The sequence below is a fragment of the Chinchilla lanigera genome, unplaced genomic scaffold (genome assembly GCF_000276665.1).
Source record: "Chinchilla lanigera isolate Chin_1 unplaced genomic scaffold, ChiLan1.0 scaffold00060, whole genome shotgun sequence".
NCBI classification, from domain to species: Eukaryota; Metazoa; Chordata; class Mammalia; order Rodentia; family Chinchillidae; genus Chinchilla; species Chinchilla lanigera.
The window spans coordinates 7,244,438-7,267,966 of record NW_004955461.1 but is presented as its reverse complement, the minus strand read 5'-3'; the positions used below and the strand labels follow the sequence as shown (position 1 = coordinate 7,267,966).

General features: G+C 38.8%; 1 protein-coding gene across 4 annotated transcripts in view; it reads left to right on the top strand.

Annotated features, from left to right (window-relative positions):
- The window catches only part of Lrrc6 (leucine rich repeat containing 6), a 107,360-nt gene that overhangs the window by 43,558 nt on the left and 40,273 nt on the right, over positions 1 to 23,529 (top strand). For 2 of the 4 annotated variants that reach the window (XM_005398015.2, XM_005398014.2), the window contains exons 6-10: positions 4,394 to 4,585; positions 7,165 to 7,242; positions 12,148 to 12,213; positions 15,585 to 15,654; positions 16,341 to 16,436. In XM_005398015.2, coding sequence (XP_005398072.1) covers positions 4,394 to 4,585; positions 7,165 to 7,242; positions 12,148 to 12,213; positions 15,585 to 15,654; positions 16,341 to 16,436 — 502 coding nt within the window. Of the gene's footprint in view, positions 1 to 4,393; positions 4,586 to 7,164; positions 7,243 to 12,147; positions 12,214 to 15,584; positions 15,655 to 16,340; positions 16,437 to 16,695; positions 16,873 to 22,717; positions 22,842 to 23,529 lie in introns of those variants that run through there. The other 2 variants (XM_013521348.1, XM_005398016.2) reach the window with 2 other exon arrangements.

The following is a 23,529-nucleotide window of genomic DNA, read 5'->3' as shown; positions in this document are numbered from 1 at the left end:
CTTTTTGGTTTTGTTTATGAGATTCATCATTATCCCAGTATCATATCTATCTATCTAGAATCGACCTTCGTTGATGCTATAGGGTACAGTACTATTGGTTTGCAAATGGGTTGCTAATTGTCTATACCTTTTATTAAGTTTCTTTTCTTTCCCTGCTGATCTGAAATGCCGCCCTTACCACATGCCTTCTGACCATGTATTTATGTGAGCATTTCTGGGTACTCTCAACTGCTCCTTAGGACTCCCTCCATTTGGTTTTAACTTCTCTAGATTTATAATAAATCTAGGTATGTGGTAGAATATCTTCTAATTTTTCAAAATTATCTTGGTTATTCTTTGTTCTTTACTCTCTTCCATGAATTTTAGAATCCACTAATCAAATTTTCTAAAAATCTCTAGTAGAACTTCGGTTTAAATTGTGTTTAATTTATATGTTAATTGGGAGAAAGTTGACATATTCATGACAGTCTTTTCTTCCTGGACTTTGGAATAGCTCTTTGTTTATTTAGATCTTCTTCTGCGTTCTTCAATAAGGTTTTCAATTTTCCCTATAACACTTAGACCATCTTTCATTAAACTTGTTCCTAAGACTCTCATAGAATTGGATTTTAAAGATGAACATATAATTAGTTCTTTCTGATGTTTAAGGAGAGGAATGATTCCCAGATACTGATAAAGATTAAGCAATCTTACTGACTTTCTTAAAAGATACCATAGTTAGCCTATATATTATTCCATGCTTTCTGTGTAAAAAGTACATTGCTTATAAATAACAGCTTCAAGATATTTTGTCAATCCTTCTGCCACCACTGCATTGTCTTCACATTATCCACAAAGTTATCCAGTATGGAACAGAGCAGCAGCCGTAAGAATGGGCATCTCTAGCATGTTCCTGATATAAGCAATGTTTTCAATTACTCATCAAGTGTAAGGTTTACTATGGAGTTTGGTAAAGTTAAGTAAGTTTCCTTCTAGTCTCTCTCTCTCTTCTTTTTGTCTTTTTACCGGGTCTCAGTATGCAGTTCAGGCTGGCTTTGAGTTCACTTTGTAGCCCAGGCTGGTCTTGAACTTGTGACTATCCTCCTGCCTCAGTCTCCTGAGTACTGGGATTACAGGCGTGCATCACCATGCCTGGCTCTTCTATTCTCTTTTGATAAAAAGTTTTAATCATCACACTTATTGGATTTTTATTAAATGCTTTGATGTTAATGTGTTGGATCACACTAATAGATTTCCTAATATTAAATTATCCTTGAATTTCTAGAGGAAACCCACTTTGTCCATGATATATTTATTAATGCATTGCTGTGTTCTTTTTGTATCTTATTTATAATACTTGAACCTATGTTTATAAGTGAGTTTATGCTACAATATCTTTCTCTTATTGTATTTTTCCTGATGTTTTGCAGCAGGATGACAGTGGGCATGGAAACTTATTGGGGGTCATGTGCTATTTTTGGCTTTTGAAAGTTTACTCAAGTGGAAAATCTCCTGCTCTTCGTATGTCAGTAGAGGCTTGTAGCTAGATTCCTTGCAGATGTCCACTTGCTGTCCCACAGGACTGGCTGGTCCTTCAGCGCTCACCACTGTCACCCCATCCAGCCTATGTGAACAGAGGCCCAGACCATCTGGGGGAGTCATTGAGCTAGTGAGGCATTGACTTAATTGAGGAAGGGTAAGAGACCACCCAAGGCTGTGAAAAGAAACAGCACAGAGATTCAGAGACTACAAGAGGGAGAGATTAACATTCCACCTTGCAAGTAGGTAGAGCCTGTTTCCATCCAGGAGAATGGACAGGATGGGGAGTGAGCTGGAGCAGTGCAGAAGAGAGGATCAGGAAAGACACAGCATTAACGGAAACAGCTCACAGTGTAACATTTCTCAAGGCCAAGTACATATAGCAGAAGAAGCCTGGGTTGAGCTGTCCTAAAAGTAATATTACTCAAGAGGGTAATAGCAGTGAGCAAGTGTGGGCTGGATTACAGTGGAAGAATCTGAAGAGTTGTCGCAGAGGACCATCAGGGAAGTAGAGTGACCATCTTGACAGAGAGTGATGTCCTTAGAGGATGCTGTCAGTACCTCTGAGAACTGCAGGGCTGCCCACAGGAAGAGAAGCAGGGATCTGAGTGATGGCCCCAGAGAGGGCAGCAACAGCAAGTTTCTAACAGCAGTGGTCATGTCAGCAGTGCCCACCTCCTCCCATCCACCGCTCTGTGCCTCAATCTCTGAAGGCAGGGCACCCCAACAGGCCCACTGAGATAAGTCAGAGGGCCAAGGAATAAATGAGCAGAGAGGATAGGAAAAGCTGGTGTGCTTTTCCTGGCCACAACTCAGTCTTGAGCTGGATGAAGGGAGAGAAAAGCTTTGAGAAAGAGGAAAGGGCTTGGTTGTACATCTGAAGCCTTGTTAAACTACTGCCATTTTAATGCCTAGAAGTGAGTTTCAGTTGAGATGAGCATGCTCTTGAAAGTGTTAGAGGACCATGGGGTCTGTTCCTCAGTGGGAAGAAGGTCCAGAGAGTAGGGCTGAAGGAAGTAATTGAAAAGGAGATTTTGATGTTGTTCAAACACTAATGTACATTATTTCATCAGCCAGCTACCTACATTTGTGCTCATTTTCCCTTTGGAAATTTATGTTGCTTAGCTTATATTCCTGGTAGTTTTTCTTAGAGTTATTTTTATTTTATTTTATTTTTTTTATTTTAAAGCAAAAGAACAAAAACAAAATAACAAAAATAAAGACATAAACAGAACAACATAAAAACAATTAAAATGATACAGAATTTCAAAACAAGGTGATAGGAAATTAACAATGGTTGTTGTATTACATATTGTTATCTTCAAAGTGGTTACTCAGATAACCAGATCTAGGCATGTAAGATTGATCAAACAATTAAACATTAACTGTTAATTGCAAAAGGTGAAAGTAAACCAATTAGTTACTCTCCAGGAAGAAGTCACTTAATGAAAATGGAATCAATTATTTCAGTGGCAGTTAGCTAGAGTATTATAGAATATTATAGGTTTCTTTCATACATTGTTTTTTCAATACCTTAAAGAACTAGAGCTGCATGGCAGAGCATTTATTTTCAGTGATTTGCACATTTCATTTATTAAAACATCTAGGTAAATTAATATATAAAGAACCTAAGCACGATTTTAATCCAAGTCATTTATACTATTTAAATGTCGTTTTACTATTTTTTTGTCCATCATTTGAAAAGCATCTTGTTTGAAGATCAACTAAATAAACATTTTATGTTACCTCACGTCAGTAACAACAACAAAATCTGACATTTACTGAGTACTTACTATTTGACAGACTTGGTACTAAAGGCTTCATGTACCTATTTTATTTAATACATTTTCTAAGAGAACGAATATTCTAAAGAGATATGGGGAAGGGGAGTGACCATACCCAATATTTACTGTTTAAATAATGTCATTTTCTCCTGCTGGAATAGAATCATCTCCTGAAAGTGGTGTCATGGTCTTTCTTGACCAGGATTATGTTTCTGATGCCTGGAATTCAGAATATAGCCAAAAAATATTCTTTAAACTCATATGGAATGAATGTTGAGTATTTCGTATAATACCTATTCAATGATGTATAAATGTATCATTTAATTCTCTGACAGTCCAAAAACAAGGATAAAATGAAACAAAACCATTACAATATTAACGCTGCATAATCAGTAGTTAAGTATGAAAAATAAAATAGTGCAGGCTATCTGTGGAAGGTCTCATACGTTCCACCAGAGAGTTTTGGAGGGAAACAGTCATTAAAGAACCTGAAAGTAATATGATCCAGTGTGCTACTAGGGCCAGCACTGGGAGCAGTGTAGAGGGTGGAACTGGAACAGGCCTGGAAATGAATTGCTAAAGCTCCATGGTTTCTTTGTTTGTTTCATTATCAGAACCTCCTGCAAAATAATTTATGTATTTCCAGGCTCCAGCCAGATCTACTGAACAAACTTTCTGATGGGAGGCTAGAAAACTACCTTTTATAAGGCTCCCCAGGTAACGCATATCAGCCAGGCCTGTGGGCCTGTCAATCTGATACTGCACTGACCGAGGATGAGGGCCTTCTTCAGTGCTGTGACGGTGACTTCTTCCAACTTAAGTCTCCTGATATGTACTGTATTTCTAGCACACACACATGCATGTGCACATAGACACACATGTTATGTTTATATATGCATATATGTGGGGGTGGGTAATCTATATTATACTGAGCTTGAAACCAGAACAACTTAGCTGAGATAGATACTTGGAAGCATTTGTCATTCAAAGGTAGGAAGTCAACCTAAGGAAACAGTATGAGATGCTTAAAGGGCAGCACTAAGGATGAAACTCTTGATCTTTTATGTTCTGTGTCTATTTGTTTGCCATAGCTCACCTTCTTCAGAGAGCAAAGACCACATCCAGGCGCCAAAAATACAAGAAGAGGCACACAACACAAAGAAATCAAATGGAAGCGAAGATGACCTAGAATTCTGGAACAAGCCCTCTTTGTTTACTCCTGAATCTAGATTGGAAACCCTTAGACATATGGAAAAGCAGCGGAAAGAACAAGAAAAATTAAGGTATGATATATTTTCCTATCATTGAGGGTGAGACAGTACTCTGAAGGACTGCATTTCCATGATTGTAGATTATTTTTGTCATCATTTGTGTTAAGCTTTTCTTAGTCATCACACAAGCTTTACTTTTTATTAAATATGGCTTTTTTATTGGATTGTACTGGCTTATACTCATTAATATCAAAGTGCATCTTTATAAAAAAATGAATCATGACATTTGAGGTAAGGTTTTGTTTTTGGCATTTTAACTATCGTACAGATGTCTAGGAATAGCATGACCTCGCTTAGAAATACTAGTTTTCAGGGTGCAAATAAAAAGGTCATTGTGGGATGAATGAAACTCCTTTGAGTTATTTCTAGAAATTTCCAAAATGGAGATTTAGAATTCATTTCATTTGGCATTTTATTTTCACAATATGACTCGCTTGGACATTTAACAATATGATTTCATTTTTTTGAAGTGTTTAGATATAATTTGATGATATGTTGGCAGCTAAGATGCCTAAGCTTTTCTTTTCAAAGTACTCTTCAAGCGTAGGTTCTGTGTCATTCCATTTCATGTCATTGCTGAAGTCTAGCATGTAAAATATATCACTTATAGGAATGGCTGTGATTTACCATCTTGAGAAACATGATGAATTGGCTGTGAAATACAGCAGTCTGCAGGACAGTGACATGGTATATCTTCCTATTATTATCAACTAAAATAAGAAACTAAGAGTAGAAAGATTATTAGAAATTTCTGATGATTTCATCAAATATTTTTAATTTATTAGAAAGGTAGGGAGGTACAACAACCAAGTAAAATGTTACCTAAGACTTGTTTGTAAATGTGGTGGTTGACCATGGTGAGGTCTCCCTTGCTTTGGAGGAGAGCTGGCCTAGCATCAGACAATGTGTGCATTCACTTGCTCTCTTAAATGATTCTTCCAAGTACCTAAGTCTTCCTTATCTGTTTCCTCATCTGTTAAATGGGACTTATCATACCTATTTCCCTACTGTACTATTTTGTTAAGAAAATTAGATGAGCCAGTAAATGTATTTTGCAGATTCAAGAGCCCTTTGAAATGAAAATTCTACATGTTTATAGAATACATATTATATTTCTAGCACACAACATACACATGCATATAGATGCAGGTTATGGTTGTATATGTATATATGTGATGTATATTGAGCCTGAAACCAGGGAAATTTTGTTTTCTTTTGTTGTGTTTTTGATCCCTGATATGTAAAAGAGTAAGGCTGAGTTGGTTGGAGCTCTGAGTTGCTCTGTGTAGTGTGCTGGAGTCTACCAAGTCTATTGGGTCCCAGAGATATTTGCTTATGATTGGTCATTTTCACTAGCTGGAAGAATCCAGAGACAAGAGCAAGCTTTTCATCTTAACTTGGCTCTTGTCCACCATGAGTAGGTGAAGCTAGATATTTCCATTTAATTGTCCTCGGTTATTGAAGTAGTAGCCTAAATGAAATAGGAGTCCCAGTTAAAGATGGAGAAGAATGTAATTTTTTAAAATAAAGTTAACTGACACAAAATGTCTGTTAAAGGGACAGTAGAAATTTAAAGCAAACATAGCCTACAATTCTATCATCTAAACAAATTTGTCTGTCTTATCTTTTAATTTTGTTCATGTATACCTGTTCAGATTTTTAAAAATATTTCTTTAGGATGTTTTAAATAGAAATTATTGACTAAATTTTTATTTAAAATTTTATTCCATAGTAATCTTCTGTTTTATTTTCTTTCCTCCTGTCCTGTCCTTCAGTATCATGAGCTTTAACAGGGTTAGGCTAATACTGTCACACATTTCTTCTCCCGTACTCGTGTAAATCATCTCTGCAGAGTAGAATTGGTGTTCAAATTTTTTTAAATGAGCTGGGGAGGTAACTTAGTCATAGAATGCTTGCCTGGCATATTTAGAGTCCTGAGATTAATTAACCCCAGTACCACAAAAAAGTGGACTTATATACTGTATTTGTTTTCACTAAAATATGTCATTTTTTTAGATTAGCAGATCAAGAGCAAAAAAGTTTTTAAGTGGTTGTAAGATATCTCATAGCATGAATATGCCATAGCAGATCCAGTCATCCCTCCATGATAGATATTCAGAACAGTTTTTGGTTTTTGCCACTACAAATGAATCTGTGAGAAATATGTTTTTATGTACTGGTATTTTTATTTCTATAGAATAGATTTTAATTATATATTAAAAATTATAATTTTAACTAAAGCAGAAACTATGCACAATTGACAGTTATCTGGGTAAATCATGCATAAATAGACTCATTTAAATATTCATCAGTATTCACGGATATTTCATGAAAAGGAATTTTCTTTCCCCATCCAAATTATTTTAGTCGCACTTTTGCTTTACAGATATAGATGCAACTATATAAAAATCTGTCTTGATTAATCTCCAGTATAAAATTAAAGAAATTGACTTAAGAAGTGAATTGTTCATGTATTCACAAATGTTTGATTAATTCTTCTGAAACTTTCACAAAAAATATTAATTACTTTTGTATTTTTTTATTTTCTCCTCTCCAATTGCCTCTTGTTCCCACCCCCCTCCAATCTTCAGTGAAAAGAAGAAAGAAGTGAAGCCACCACGGACTTTGGTCACTGAATCGGGCAAGGCCCTGAATGTCAATGAGCCCAAGTAGGTGAGGGCAGGGAAACCAGAAGCACTGCTTCTGGTGCTGGTTGACACACTTGCTTTGTAAAGACTGGATTGACTGTTCTTACTGAGTTTGACGAGTCTAATAATAGTGTCATTTTTGTGCATATTTAAAAGCCAAACATCTATTACATTTTCAAATGCATAATTTGCTTGGCATCTAGAAAATGGTCTTAACATATGGAACCATAGTTATTTATGTATTCCATGAAAGTTTGGACCATATACAATTTTGTGCCTGAAAATTGCCACTGCATTATTGTTGCGTTTATGAATTTTTAAAGCTTTGCCATGAGCAAGCTGGCTGAGAATACTGTGGTATCTTCTTACATCTACATTATATTCTTGAACCTATCTTCTAAGCATTCAAAAGCTAAGGAAAGAAATTGATATAAATACCTCAATGAAGTTAAGAAGACAGGGAAAATATTCAAACTGGAAGTCCTCAAGTTTAATGATAGCTGACCTACCCTATCTATTTGTCTTTAAGTTAAAAACTAGAAAGCAGCCAAAAAGGCCTTCTGTGGCCTAAATAGAGACAAACAAGCGTGTGGATTAAATCTCATTTGTTCACTTCCGTCATTTAATTTGCTGTGTTATTACCATGATAATGATAAAGGCACTGACTAGAACCATTCATCTTTCCAGCAATCAGGGGTGGTAGGCAGGATTTCTTTTTCACAGGTATAAAGCCTGAGCCTGAGAGCTGAAGTGACTTGCCCAAGGCCATGTGACTATTGGGTGGTGTGTCTGTCTCACCCATGCTCACCCAGTTCTAGTAACTTCCAGATCGCATCTCCAGACTCCTACTCTCCCTGCTGCATATCCTCTGTACCCAGCAGACAGGATGCAGTGGGAGACCCAGAGCTAGGCCCTCTGGACTCAGCAGTGAGTGCAACAGGAGCTATCTTCATGGGGCTTAAAAATCCAGTAGTAAGAATTTCAGTTCAACCTAGGCAGGGTGCAAGGAGACCCCCAGAGCTGCTCTTCCTATCACACTGATCCCCGTCTCTGCCTCTAAAGTCAGTTCACTTAGGAAGATGCTATGAAGAATGAACTACTCACCACCTCCCCCTGCTACTGCCGACTCTCTTCATGCCCTGTCACCCTCCTAGTTCATCTTCCTCTTCCTCAATCTTATTCCCATATGGCTCTACCTGATTCATTCCATCTGCCCTCCTTGACCCCCATCTTCTCTGGTGCCCTCTGAAGGTTATGCTTCACCGGCAAAGTGTGTGTCCCCACCCTTCTCTCCCCATGTGCCATCTCCTTCCACCAACTGAAGCTGAGAGCTCTGCTTCCACTACACTCTTGTTCTCAGCATGTGAGCCACAGGGAGGTACACCCACAGCTGCTTTCAGATCCTTTTTCCTCTTGCCCTAAACTTCCCTGGCTCCACAAATGAAAGCACAGGCCATTTTGATACAGTGGCCCTTCCCCTTCTTACTGCACTTGTCAGGTTAATTTAAGAAATCTCCAGCACTCTACCCTCTCCATTCACCCTAGCACCCAGACCCTTGTCTCTGCCTCTTCTCCCACTGTCAGCCAGGGCACCTTTATCACACATCACAGAAGCCCTGACTGCTCAGTTTTCTGACTACTTCAATTCCAACCACCTCTTTCCCATCTCAGCTTCATTCTTAGGTTTCCACCATTATTGTCTCTTCCACCTCAGTCTTCTTCACCTCACTGAGCACCGTCTCCTACATTTTTGGGATCTCTTTGCACCTCGGTAATCACTGGCCCCATTTACACATGAGTCAATTTGCCCACTGTTGTTTCTTACTGTTCCCAGCCCTACTGTCCTCACCATCTTTCACCTTGCCTTGGTATTAGGGTTCCTCACAGAAATCAGTCCAGGACACGACTTCAGCTCCTCTGTCTTTCCCTCCTTCTGTCATCCTCATCTCATGAATCCCAGCACTACTTAATCTAGCACATTACCCACTCCTGTGCTTCTACACACAGTGCTTCTAGACCCTTCATCTCTGCCTGCTGGTCTTACTTTAAATGCATGGCCACAAGTCTTGAGTGGACTGTCTTAGTTACATTTATCTCCTTGCTAGGACAAAATACCTGACACCCAAAATTAAGGAAGGAAAGGTTTACTGAGCTCACAGTTTGTGGAGGTTTCAGTCCATAATCAACTGGCTCTAAGGCGAGGTGACGTGGCAGGGGAGGAACAGTTCATGGCTGTGGAAAATAGCAAAAGCAGCAAGCAAAAAGGGAGGAGCAGAGAGACAAAGCCTCTTTCCCTCCCTTATATTGTATGCAGGCTATCTGCCCCAGGGAGGGTGTAACACTCACACCCATATCCCAGCATTGGACAATGAATCAGTCATAAACTCTAGAAGCCACCCTGCATGACTGCATGGGCTTTAGGGGGACATCTAGACACAAACTATAGCATGGGCTCTGCTGGCTTCCTGCACTTTCTTGGACAGTGCATCCTGTATCCTCAGGCTGCTCCCACACCTCTTCCTTTCCACTTACCTCTACTACCACCTTATACTTCTGCAGTTTAACTGTGGGTGTTTCTTATTTTGTTGAGAAAACAGAAGCAATAAGAAATTGTCTCCTCCCAACACTAGTTTGCCAGCATGTCTGTACCTGTGTCACATCCTCTCCTCTCCTACTCCAAGGGTGAACCTGCTGTTGTCATTCAGTCTCTGCTGGTTCTCATATCCCTGCCTGCTTCCTGCAGAGCAGTTAGCTATCAATGACCCCTGCTCTTCTGCATCAGTTCTTTCTACTCTCCTGGACCAGTAACATTAGCATGCACACAAATTTTAGTAATTTCTATGTACCTTAAAACATAACAGAGCCCAGGTCTCCTGTTCCCCAGTATCCTGTCCAGGTAGCAGTCTATTTCTCTGCCCCTCTTAGTGTCTTCCATACTCAGTCTCCAATTTCTTACTTCACATTCCTTCTTGAAGCCACTCTGGGTATTCTATCATCTAGAAACTTCTTTGGTCATATCCTTTCTAAATCAATGTTCAAAGCTCAACCCCTATCTTGCTTAACCTAGTGAATTTGGTCCAACTGAGTAGTATGTTCCTGTTAAAAGCACTGGCTTGCCTTTGCTTCTGATTTTTCCTTTCCTTTCTACTTCTCCTGCTATGGTTGACTGGATTCTTTCTGTTTTGTCTCCTATATGCTCTAGAGAAATGAAGAGGGGGTCACTGCCCTCTTAAAAGATCTTATCAAGTCTCACTCTTAAAAGATCTTATCAAGTGCCATAGCTTTGAACACTATCTCTCTATTGCTCATAACCAGATGGAGCCTCTTCCCTGAGCTCAAGACCTGAACATTCTGTTGGTTATGTGACTTCATGGTGTTGATATAAAGCAGTAATCACACATGTATGGTTAACTCAGAACTTCTGATGTCTATCCAACCCCCTGTCTTTACCATGGTGTGCTTATCTCCTGCTGTTCTCCATCACAGTAACAAGCATCCTCTCGTTTGCTGAGACCAAAGCCCTTGGGCTCATCCTGGATTCTTCTTTATCTCATTTCACTGGTGAACCCATGAGCTCGTCCTTCTACACTACTAGACTCCAACCACATCTCAGTAATTCTACCATCATAACCTTAGCACTTCCTCTTGCCTAGACAATCGCAGTAGCTTGTTAAGTAGTCTCCATGGTTCATCCTTTGGCTTCCTACAGTCTTTACTTTGCTGAATAAAGAAGGAAGACAAAAAAGGCAGTCATCTCTTTCTTAAGGAAAATCCTGGAAAGCACTATGCAATACTTTCCCTCACAAAAGTAAATCACATGACCTCACCCAACTACAGGGGAGGTTTGAAAATGTAGGCTTTGTTCTGCGTAGCTATGTGGGTAGTTAAAATCAGGGGGCCTGTTACCAAGGTTAAAGAGTGAGCAGAAAGTGGGAATGAATAGTAATCTCTGCCAGAAAAAGCTCTCTGAAATGAGTTTTCAGCGATACATGAAGGGAGAGTTCAATGTGGCTGTATTGGGGAATAAGCAATCAAAACAAGGGAGATAGCACAGGAAAGGCTCTTGTGATAAGTTCCAGAATGCATGTGTCTTTTGAGACTGCAAAGAAGCCCTACAATGCTGGATCACTGGGGGCAATGAGAGTGCTTGCCATAGCAGACCTACTACCAGGAGCCACGTCTGTAGCCAACTTTGCATTTTCCAATTTAGCTTATATTCTTTAATGTTTTATGCATCAGCACAGTAAGTGAGGTTGTCAGAAGAAAGTGGACCAAATAACTGTGAATAGCATATCGACAGGGTGGAATCTATGCTTAGGACTCACCTTCATGGTACAGTTGAAAGACACAGGATTTTAAATCCTGCCTCACCAGGCTTCCCTGGCCTCTTGCTGACCATGCCCACCTCTGTTTCTTCATCTGCAAAGTGGAGGTATAAAGCACTGTCAGCCTTAGTCTTCCCCAGGAAATGTTAGCAGTGAAAGGAGAAGGAAAAAGGGGGCCAAGAAAAAGAACAAAGATGACACCGTTAAAAATTTTTAAGAATAGAAATATTGGCTAACAGAGCTGAAAATATATTTAAGTATCATTAATTTCAGTGATTCATTTGCTTTTTCTTGGCAAACTCAAATGAAATGGAAAAGAAAACTTTAGCCACCAGATGTCTCTATCTCTGCACCAAAGCTAATTGTTTTTATGCACTTGACCTTAAGATTCTCATATGTAAACAATGCAAACATACGTAATTTATTGATACATTGTAGGTTTTTGTTGAAGTTTTAAAGTTAACATAGTTATTTTATTGTGCCACTCTGAAAATAAGTTTGTCATTGGAGATAATTATTATCAAATTTATTTTTGATTGTGATCAGATTATGTGTATAGTATCCTAAAGATATGTTTTCCTCCCAAATGTCTTATTTTTAGGCTTGACTTCCTTTTGAAAGATGATGAAAAACATAACCAGATCATCCTGGACCTGGCTGTCTATAGGTAAAGACATTTTATTATACATTATTTGATGGCATTTCCATGAGTTTTTATTCTCGGTAATAATCTTTTGAGTTCTGAAAAATTTAGAAATGGAATGTGGCTTGCCATGTGATTCAGTGGAGTCTCATGCTTTGAAACAGAGAACACACTGTGATTTTTAAAAGCATGAAAATGAAAGAAGATTTATTTTACCTATCATTTTGTTTTGAAGCCCTGTATCACTTTTAATGTTCTTGCTTTGTTTTGTTTATGTTTGTGATTTTGGTATGCTACTATTGTTCTTTTTTCTCTCTTTCTTTCTTTCTTTCTTTTATTACTCTCTTTAAAATAAAAAAAAAAATGAAAGAAGAAATTAATGAACTCACCAGGCCATGGCCTTGCCCATGGAATATGGAAATCAGAGTTTAAATGATTCTCAGAGCTTTGCTGATTTCTGGTGTTGGTTTGGCAGTGACCCCCTCTGTTCTTATGACTCCACTGTTACTTTTGTAGTCCTTTTTATTTTTCTAGAATGCTTTGACATAATAAGACTTTCTCCCTTATCCCATCCTAGAGACCTGGTGCACATCAATTGTACCCCAGGGACTGTCTGTTGATCACCAGGGACACTAGTGCTCTGCACCCTCCTACCTCTTAACTGGCTCTCACCCACACTATGTTCCAAGAGACAGGTGTAGCAAGATGTCCTGCTTGTCCCTCATTCCTGTATCAGATTATTGGTACTGTCTTCTTCCTGAAACTCCATGGCCTCGACATGCAACCTTCAGCCTGAGTAACCTTTCACCTTTCTTCCTGAAAGTTATCTAAAGACACCAGGTCACTCCACTTCATCTCTTGGAGGCTTAGCTGTAGGATGTATCACAGTTTACCTCCTTTTTATGTCTTACTGAGATTCCATTGTATGGATATACCACACGTTGTTGTCTGTTCCTCAACTGATGAGCATTTTTGTTTTCACTGTTGGCTGGTAGGGATGGGATGTTCTTAGCCTGATCCTTTCCTCTTCACACTAAGCTATCTCCTACCCCTTATTTTCACTTGCTACCTGTAACCTGTGTTTAATGAGTTTCCAGCTCTCCTTGCTGACTTCCTGGCCTGTTCTTCTGCAGATCAACAATCAGTATTTATGTTGTTTTCACTTAAATACTCATTACTTCATTCTTTTATCTCCTTTTTCCCAGTAGGAAGCTGGGTCCTAACAGTGGGGAGTCCTAATACCATGAAGAGCTGTCAGCTCACCTCAATTCTTTGTGTCTTCTACACAAGAGTTTAGACTAGATACCGAGGCCTTCCTGCAGAGTATGGATTGAGCTCATTGCAAAATGATAGACTACCAGAGAAAGAGAATACTACACCTTCAAGCACGAAGGTGGGCGAGTGCCCAGATGGCAGCTGCACTGAATGAGATCTCAAGTTACATTTGTAAGATTAACTGGGTCTTTCAAGGAATATGGCCTTTCTTCTGAGGTCATTGTTCTTTTACAAGGAAAATAAGCTGTGTTAACCTGCTAGGTCTCTGTTTACTCCCTCTGTGGACATTTTTGTTTAGTTTCTTTTGAGAACATCAGGTTTTTCCAATCCTTCACCCATAGTCTGCTCTTTGTGTGGCCCCTGGATCTTGCTGGCACACTCAGAGGATATTACATTTCATTGAGTGAAAGTTTGAAACCATGAGCGTGTATGGATTTTATCTAAAGCTAATGATTAAAAGAGCAAAGGAAAAAGGGAAAAACAACAGGTCTGCCTTGCTTTTCAAATCCTTTCTCCTGCCTGCTAATGTCTACTTTTCTGCCTAGCATTTTCTATTGAAAGCCCTACTTCTGGAGTTTAGTAAATGTGTAAAACTTTCCCCTTAGCTCTGGTGGTTACTTCCTTTTCAAACAGAAACTTTTCTCATCCCCATGTATGTAGATTTTAAAGAGTGGTTATATTTCTTGTCTGTCATGAGTGAAATCCTTTTATTCCTATCATTCTGTCTAATGAATTACACTAAATCTCCTTGTTGACTCACAGAATTGTACATGAAATTAAATTCATTCATTCATGTATGCTTTCTGCCTTTATTCAACAAATATCTATAGAATACTTAGTATGTTCTGGGCATGGGGAGACCATAATGAACATATTCATGGCTCTCCTATTGCTTATGGCCCACTGCAGGGTGTGGCAGGGGAAAAGGATGTAGATAACAAATAGCGAGGCATCTAATGAGTCAGGACAAAGGGAGAAGGGAGCTATAAAGGACAGTGACAGGGCCAAGGATGCAGAATAATAGTTTGTACATATAGGGGTGGAGGTTTGGTGGTTGGTGCTGTGGGATGGCCAGGAACATTTGATGACATGAGCAATACAGATAGAAGGAGAAGTAGCTCGCTCTACACCAAACTGGCAGAAGATTGTTTCAGACAAAGAAAATCCTTGTGGGGAGGAATAAGTGAGCACATTAAGAGAACCTAAGCAAGGGAAAGCATCTGTAATCCATTAAAGTGATAGCTGTTTACACACTGTGTGATAAGAAAATTTGTACTTATTTTTATTATAATTTTTATGAAATATAACACTAGTTTCTTCAACATTAACTATGTGATAGGTGGTAGGCTTGTGCTCTTACAGTGACCTTAGGCAGTAGGCACAGGTCTGTGAGACTCCAAAGCCTAGACCTGTAACCCTCCCCTTTTGTCCCTTAATGTTGGTGATTTTCTTATCATGGGTGCAATATTAGGGTTAATATTTTAAGATAGATACAAATAAACTTCTTTTTTTAAGGAGGAATGTCTAAGGGTCTCATTTTAAGGAGGAAAGTCTAAGGGTCTCATTTACTCTCAAGACAAAGACAGCCTGATCTTGAGGTCACTGACTTCAAAAGAAGGCTCTGCTTACTCAGCAAGGTATGACTGCAAGGGGGAGAGATAAATGAGCTCTTCTCCCATAAGAGATGGTCCCAGCACAGCTGCAGAACAGCTGCCGGGCTCTGAGAGCATCTGAGGAAGCAGGAACTGCTGGCTGCAGGCCCCCAATGCAGTAGACTCAGAATGCCAGGCTACTCACGTCGTAGGGGCTTAAAATAAAATATTCATGAAAGAACATAGCAAGCTGTTTTTTGCAAACCTCTGGTGTTTCAGACCTTAGATATTTTTGGGTTAGGGGCAATCAATGCCAAGTGTACTTGTAGGTCTAAAACTGTAACTGCTGATATATTGAATTTCGCCTGGACTAGGGATTAATGTAGGACTAATCTAAAAAAACCTGCTTAGCATGAACATTTTAAATGCCCTTCATTTTAAATGGTTCTGTAAATGTGAATTTGTATCCGCAGATTTTGAGTGTATTATTTTTGAAAACTGTAAGATTTGGTATGTTTAATTTTGAAGGTATATGGACACGTCTTTAATTGAAGTGGATGTACAGCCCATGTATGTACGAGTAATGGTGAAAGGAAAGGTGCGTATAACCCTGTAGGATACCACAGTTCCTAAGGACTAAGCTGCATTGTCTTAAACATTTTAGAAACTATTAGTAAAACAGAAAAGAGAAAACCCACTCAGAGTGCTACTTTTTAGGCAGATGGTTTTATACCATGGGAATGGTATACAGGCTGGGAGGGAAACAGCTGATGATTACGTTGCTTGAGAAAATTAATACTTTAGACACGTCTGTTGTATTAGACTTTTTAGAAGCTTTAACATTATCATATATGTGGCAGACTATACATAAAGTTAAATAGTATACTCATTCTAAATTGTTAATGACTCTATTCATGGCAACTGGAATCTTGTCATTTTCAAATGGTGGTTTTTGCTGATTGTGAACATTCCTATGGGTTAGCTTAAAGACATTAAAATGGAAATGTTATGTCTTATCTATGAATTACTTTTTAGCCATAAACAGACTCATTACTATTTCACTATTTGTGAGTAGTGACTGTTCTTCAGATTATATGTTAAAATAGGTCAAATGGTTTATGCATTTCAAAGATAGCTTATATATTATTTATTATTTTTTCCATAATAAGTATAAGTACGTATCTTAACTGAGCATTACATGTTGAATTTGTGATGAAAAGATCTCTGGAGGTGACTCTGCCTTGTAACATGGCATTGCTGTCAATAGCTTCTACTCATCTTCAGCCCTTTCAGCTCGTCCTTCCTGCAGAAGTTAAGCCCGACAGCAGCTCTGCTAAAAGATCGCAGACAACAGGACATTTGGTGATCTACATGCCCAAGGTAGGCAATGGCATCTGCATTGGTTGCAAGTCTGGAGACAGTGGTTCCTGAAGGAACTTGACCTGTCAAAGCTAGTGGCAATTTCTGATCAAGGTTCTTTCATTTGAGAGAAACAGAAAATAGTCTTAGCTCAGTTCAGGTAGGAGGACAAGGCCGGTGAGAAGGGAGAGCTGAGACTGAGGTGACTGTGTTCTGAGGCAGCTCCTCCTCCTATAGTTTACAGCAGCTCTTGTCTCTGCACCTGCCTGTGTCTCTGCAGAGTCTGGGTGGTTGCTGGGAGGAAGAAGATCATGATTCTTCTAAGTGGAGCAGGTCTCATTGAGCGCTTCTATTCCATGATGACCAACACTTTCTGTACAAGTACCTACGAGAGGAGGTGTAGTAGGTAGGTTTTGGATCTCTAAAAGGACTATGCTTGATTTCCAAATATTGGACTCACCAGCATTGTGACTTCCAGTAAGTTATTAAACTTTCTAGGCCTCTAGGCCTCTACCATGCATTTTAAGAGAGAGAATGCATACAAAATTCTTAGCATAATTAGTGAATGGTATATGTTAACATTTTTATGACATGGACTAGATATTATCTTAACTAAAACTCCTTTTGTTCTTTCCTTGGGGTGTTGTTAATGTGTGTACACTTTTTATAAGACAGGATCAACTGAATTTGGTTCAATTTAACAAATATTTATTGCGTGCCAGTTTCTGGCCTAAAATGAATAAAAAACATCAGGCTTTTAATAAGTGTACTATAATCAATTATAAACAAGTAATTTATTTGCAGTCTGAGAAAAACAGTAACAGTGGCATATACAAGAAACAGTGGCACTGCTAACTCTGATTGGGTAAGGAAGAACTACAAGACCATGATTTTAAAGAGTGAGTTAAGTCTGATACATGGAGAGAAAGGGCATGTGGTAAGGAGACAAGTAGCATGAGGCATGGTGTGTGGCTGTAGCATAGGACAGATGTGAGAGAAGGAAGGAGGGGAAAACTAGAAGGTACTATTATGGGTGAGATCTAGAATGTCTCCCCAGTTCTCATGTGCTCAGAAGTGCAACTTTTAGGAGGTGATTGGATTAGAAGGCATTGTCCGCATCGGTGGATTAGTCCACAGAAGAGTGCAGGGAGAAATGTGCTGTTAGGAGGCAGGGCGCCGTTAGAGATGGGGCCCGATTAGAGGCAGGACCTCTTTAGAGGCGCATCTTTCGGGGCATGATCTGGAAGGATATATCTCGCTCCTTAACTCCTGCCTGCTTTCTCTCCTTCCTGGCTGCCATGTCTTGGGCACCTTATCTTTGCCAAACCCTTCCCCCACACCCTTCCTGGCTTGGAGCCTACCAGTTATGGACTGAATCCTCAAAACCCATAAGCCAAAACAATCTCCTCCTTTAAGCTGTGGGTGTCTCAGCAAAGAGAAAAGTGACTAAGCCAGGTACACAGGAGGAAATTCATGGGTGGCTTCAGAAATATCACTGTAGATGCAGTTTGGTACTGGTAATATATTGGAGAAACCAGAGAGATAGTTAGCTGCTAAGTCAAGGCAAAAAATGATAAAAGTATGAATGATAATTTTGTGCTTTCATATTTAGTGAGTGCATCTTAGAAAGCAGATCCTGCTCTAAATGCTGAGTGAAACAAGATTTCTCCCAGTGGACAGGGAAAGACAGACAACAGACAATTAAATAAAGTTATTTCCAATAGAAATAAGCTCTGTGAGGAAGATAAGGTTGACCGTAAGCCTGAAGGGATGACTGAGGGCATGTGACGGTGGCCTGCCACTTTAGAGTTCATGATGGTCAGGACAGGTCCTTGTGAATGATAACATTAAATCTGAGACCTCAATGATGTGAAGGTCCAAGTGAGTAAAGAGATGATGTCCTAAGCAGAAAGGGTAGCAAGTACAAGGAAACTCTGGTGGGAACGAGGTTGGTGTTTGAGGAACAGGGAAAAAAATGCCATAATATCTGGAATATAATGTGTACAGAGGAAAGTAAAGGGAGATGCCAGAAATATAGGCCCAAACTATCTTGTGCACAGCCTTTTAGGCCACAACAAAAAATATGACTATTACTCCAAGTGGTATGGAAAGCCACTGGTATGTTTTAAGCAGAGGAATAAAGTGATCTGATTTATGTTTTTCAAAGGTCATTCTGCCTTCTATATGGATTAAGAATCAAAGGATGGTAGCCAGGCATGGTGGCTCACACTTGTCATTTCAGAATCTGGGAGCCTGAGGCAGAAGGATTGAAAACTTCAACCCAGCCTGAGCATTTTAGTAAGACTGTGTCTCATAAAGTGGGGAGAGGTGCTGGGGATATAGCTCAGTGCCTATGCAAGAGCCCTGGTTCAATCCCCAAACACACACACACACACACACACACACACACACACACACACACACAGGCACACTAAGGGTGAAAAGAGTAGAAATGGGAAGAACAGAAGCAGTAAATGCAGTGGAAAGCTGTGCAGTGAGGTAGTCTAGTTGAGAAAGGATAGGCAACAATTAACATTTGGTGAATTGATGACAAATTCATTTGGTGAATTTTGATGATGGGGCCAACATAATGCAGATAAGTCAAAGAGGCTTTCACAATAGGTATATACCAATGCCATTCTCTGAGACGGGAAGACTATGGAGGAATTTGGGGAACCAAAAACCTGGATTTATGTGGCCACCATAAGCTATAGATGCCTTGGAGCAGCTAGTTGATGTCTCATATGTAAGCCATGATTTCAGTGGAGTGGGTCAGATATGGCACTGGAAATGAAAAACATATTATAGTTATAAATGTGAGACTGAAAAAGCTCATGTTGGACGAAAGCTGAGGTGGAAGAGAGAAGAGGGCCCACATTAGGGGAATGAGGGCCTCCTTCACTTTGGAGTTGAGAAGAAAAGGAGTCACACAGAATTATGAATCAATACTCAGTGGGTTAGGAAGAAGGGCAGAAGTGTGTGGCATCAGTGAAGCCTGAAGGATAAACTATTTTAAGAAGAAAGTAAGAGGTTGAGTCTGAGGAACCATAAAAGTGATCATTGGGTTTGACAAAAGGGAGGCCATTATGGCCTTGATAAAAGTCATTTCAATGGGGCAGAGGAATTGAAAACTTGTGGAAAGGATGGGTAGAAGAATAAGCACCATGGAAGTGAAGACCAGAATTTCAGACAGTGGCTTTTGGACGTTTTGTTGGAAATGGGAATAGATTAATAGGAAAGTGGCTGGAGGGCCATGAAGAATCAAGCAAGAGCTTTTGAGGCCGTAGTTGATATAGCTAGAAGAAATATTAGAGAAGTAGAATAAATGATTCATTGAATATTCAGTGGCAAATTGAAGATGAAAATATAGGCTGCCCTTCCGTGGTGAATTAAAATTGTAGTGTTTATAATTTCCAAGGACTGAAAGATTGCCTCTGCTGACTTTTAAAATCTTTAACTTTGATCTCAGACTAGAATTAAAGACAGAGTTGTGGGGAAGCTCAATAGGGTTACCATATATAGATAACCACTTTGAAAGAACTTCAAGACATTAAACATATTAATTTGTCTATATGAAGTGCCTAAATTCCTCATTATAGACTATATGAATCACTTCAGATATCTTGTGCTGTAAGCTGCAAGATCACAAATAAAACTGACGGTGACTATAAAGAACTACCTCACCTCTTACAAATTAGAAGAAGGCGAGGAAGCCCCCAGGAAGGAAGGGTTAGGGTCTTTCTGAAATGTCAACTTATTCTCAAACCAGCTTTTTCCCGTTAGAGGAGAACTGGCAGTAACTCAGGAAACAGCCTTTCTTGTTCTCACCTTATGTGAAATGGAGAGAGCTTCAGGGAGAGGGTCTTTCTCTCTCTAGACTGCCTGGGACAATCAACTGAAAAGCCCCTCCTCTCCTGACTTGCTTCACCCTGGGTGGCAGAACCAATCTCTAGCCAAAGGGATGGGAATACTTTAACTTGTTTTTCTCAGTCTGACCTCCTCCCTGGAGCTAGAGTCAGGTCACTTGTGCCCACTCAGGTCAACTCAGATTTCAAGCGGGAAGAGTAAAGACACCAGGCCCAAGAGAGTTCTTTCAGCAAGGAAGGAAAGGAGAATGGGGTAGGAGTGCCTGCTATGAAAAACATAAGATTGATTGATCAGTGAGGTTTCTGCAGTGATTTCATAATCCTCATTTTCCTGTAGCCAATTTTCCAACAGATTGATTATAGATAATCAATTATGTTTTATGCTGAAGCAAAAAATAGAAAGTACAATTTGTTGTGAAGCAATAAAATAAACAGACCTATAAGAATCACATTGTCCTTGGTGTACTCAAAAGAATACTTCTATTCTAACTGGAATATCTTAAAGAGAAATCTAAGAGATAGTTTCATTTCCTCAGTGTTTTGATAGTATTTATTTGTGTAATGTTGTGATCGACAACTTTATCTTTGTTTGGAAACATCTAATTCAAAAGGCAAATATTAAATGTACCTTTGCTGTTTCCTGTAGGGAAATCAAGAGATAATTTATGTACTTTTTGCTGGGTGTCACAGAATTGATGGAATAATCTCTCCTGTCATGTTAATGAGTCTTTTAAATAAATACAACATTCTCCATTTTTCCTTTTGGTTTTCATGGCTGTCTAAATTTTAAGTATATACTTGGCTAAAAGAAGAAATAATTTGTAGAGAAGGACCAGGGATTGTTTGATTTTTCCTCAGTGGTGAGCAATAAATAACATTGTTCTTTTGAGGTATATATTTGTTAAGATTTTAGACTACTGTGTTAAAGTAGCATTGATGTATATTTTAGTCATTTTCCTTCATTATTCCCTTGAAAAGTTAGTAAAAATACTTTGGAGAATTATTTCTTGCCTAAAACTGGCTGTTTTTCAGTCATGAGTAGTTATTAGTAAGGATGGGGTGCTCAGAAATATTTTTCTTAAAATAATTGAAAAATTAAAATTATTTATACTTATTTAAATGTATATTATTGAAAGTCATCATCTTATAATATTCCTATTGATTGAGACATTGAAAGTACTGAGAATACTGAGCTATTCTATATGTCTAGACTTACAAATTTGTCATGGAATTGTGTGAGTCTAGTCTGCATTTAATTACTGAGGCAAATTCTTGGGATTTTAAAGCACATTCTAAGAATCAACCTAAGTGTTTATTGATAAATGAATTGATAAAAAATCCTTTGGTATCTGATGAAGATCACTATGAAGCAGACCTGAGCAGAACTTAAATTAATCAATTGGCATTTCATATTCACTTGTGAATCTGTCCAAGGCCTAGGCTCCTTACCTGGAAATGGTGGACTCATAGTAAGTGAACCTCTGTGAGTCACTAATCCCTACAAAAACTTGTAGTGGTGGTTGAATCCAGAAAGCCTCAAAGGATAAAACAAGATCACAGCCAAGGACACCTGGATCATATCTCAACTGGATAAAGACTATAGCCTCGGGCATCTCATTCTTGAGAGGATTAACTTAATACCCTATTTAGAGAAGTCCTTGAGTGGTTCTACCCTTCTTGAGTACTGCCCTCCCTTCTTCTGATGACCAGATAAATACAGACCACCCAGAGAAGGTCTTGGTCTCAGCCCTGAGAGAATCTTGAATTCTGTAAGAGGGCATTGAGCCTCCTGGAGCCCAGAAATCATGCCATTTGCTTCTTTTTATTTAGCCTTCACTGTACACTTATTCAGGAGATTGTGGACCTGATCATCCCCAATAACTAAGGGATATTATTAACCCAATAGGTATCTACATATATATCTTTCTGTCTGTGTATCCATCCACCCATTTATACATCTATTCATACATACATGCTTAATGAGAGCTTGCCATTTGCTCCAGCATTAATGAACGTGCAACCTAAAATAAGCCAGACACAGAAAGAAAAGTATTGCATGACTTTACTTATATGTGGCATCTTTATGCATAAAATCAAATATGCAAAGACAGATAATGAAACAGTGATTACTAAGGATAGAAACAGGTGAGAAAATGAACTATAGTTGAGGATACAAGGTAGCAGACATGTAGGATGAACAGACCCAGGGTTCTAATGTACAATATGAGGACTACTGATAAATTTGTACTGCATTTGGGGTTCATGCTCAGTGAGTAAGTTTCCCTGTTCTTGCCATAAAAACAACAAAAAGGTAACTATATGATGTGATGGATATGCTAATTTATTTCATGACAATAACCTTTTTTTTTTTTTTTTTTTTTGGTTTTGGTTTTTCTCTGGTACCGGGAACCAAACTCACGACCTTGCATGTGCCAGGCAGGCGCTTTTGCTGCTGAGCTAAACCCCCAGCCCCTGACAATAACCATTTTGCTGTCTACATGTATTTCAGAACATCATGCTGTGTACTTTAAATATCCACAATAAAAAATTAAATTTTAAAAAGGAAAATTGTATAATTAGTATAACTTTGGTTTCAAATAACAGAAAATTCTGACTTGGACAGGTTTAACTAATAGAGAAAAATATATTACTTACCTAAAAAAAGGATTCAAATAGATACTCAGCTACCATTTTAATTGTTGTAAAATAGTATCATTATTCTGTTAAATAAAACTTAATAATTCCAGAAATATCTAAACCAGTCCTTAATCATTTCTAATGTAGTATTTAGATGGTCTAAATCAATTAAAAGAATATCAGATTTGATGTTTAGTGATTTCCTCTTCGTGACAATGTTTGTAAAGAGTACTGTAAAGGGCTGACCTATCTGGTTGTCTGTGCACGTGATGACTGAGTCATGTTCATTTGTGGAAATTCAATCATGAACTTTGTTTCCATTATCCAACGGCTGAAAACTTCTCATTGAATCCACAAAATCATGGGCTGTTTCTTATTAGATACCTCATTCGGCATTTCTCAGATGGATCAAAGTCAGATTGATATTTTTGGCTTTTCTTACCCCTTAATGAGGCTGGATCTATACAGAGTAGGTACTGTCCAGTAGGTGAGCTTCACCAGCCTAAATCTGTTCCTTGTCACACAGGTCAAGGGTAGATCTTCTGTTACTGATAATCCTGGGCATTGCTACCTCAGCTCCTTATTCCAGAAGGTTCTTCTCAGGCCAGCTC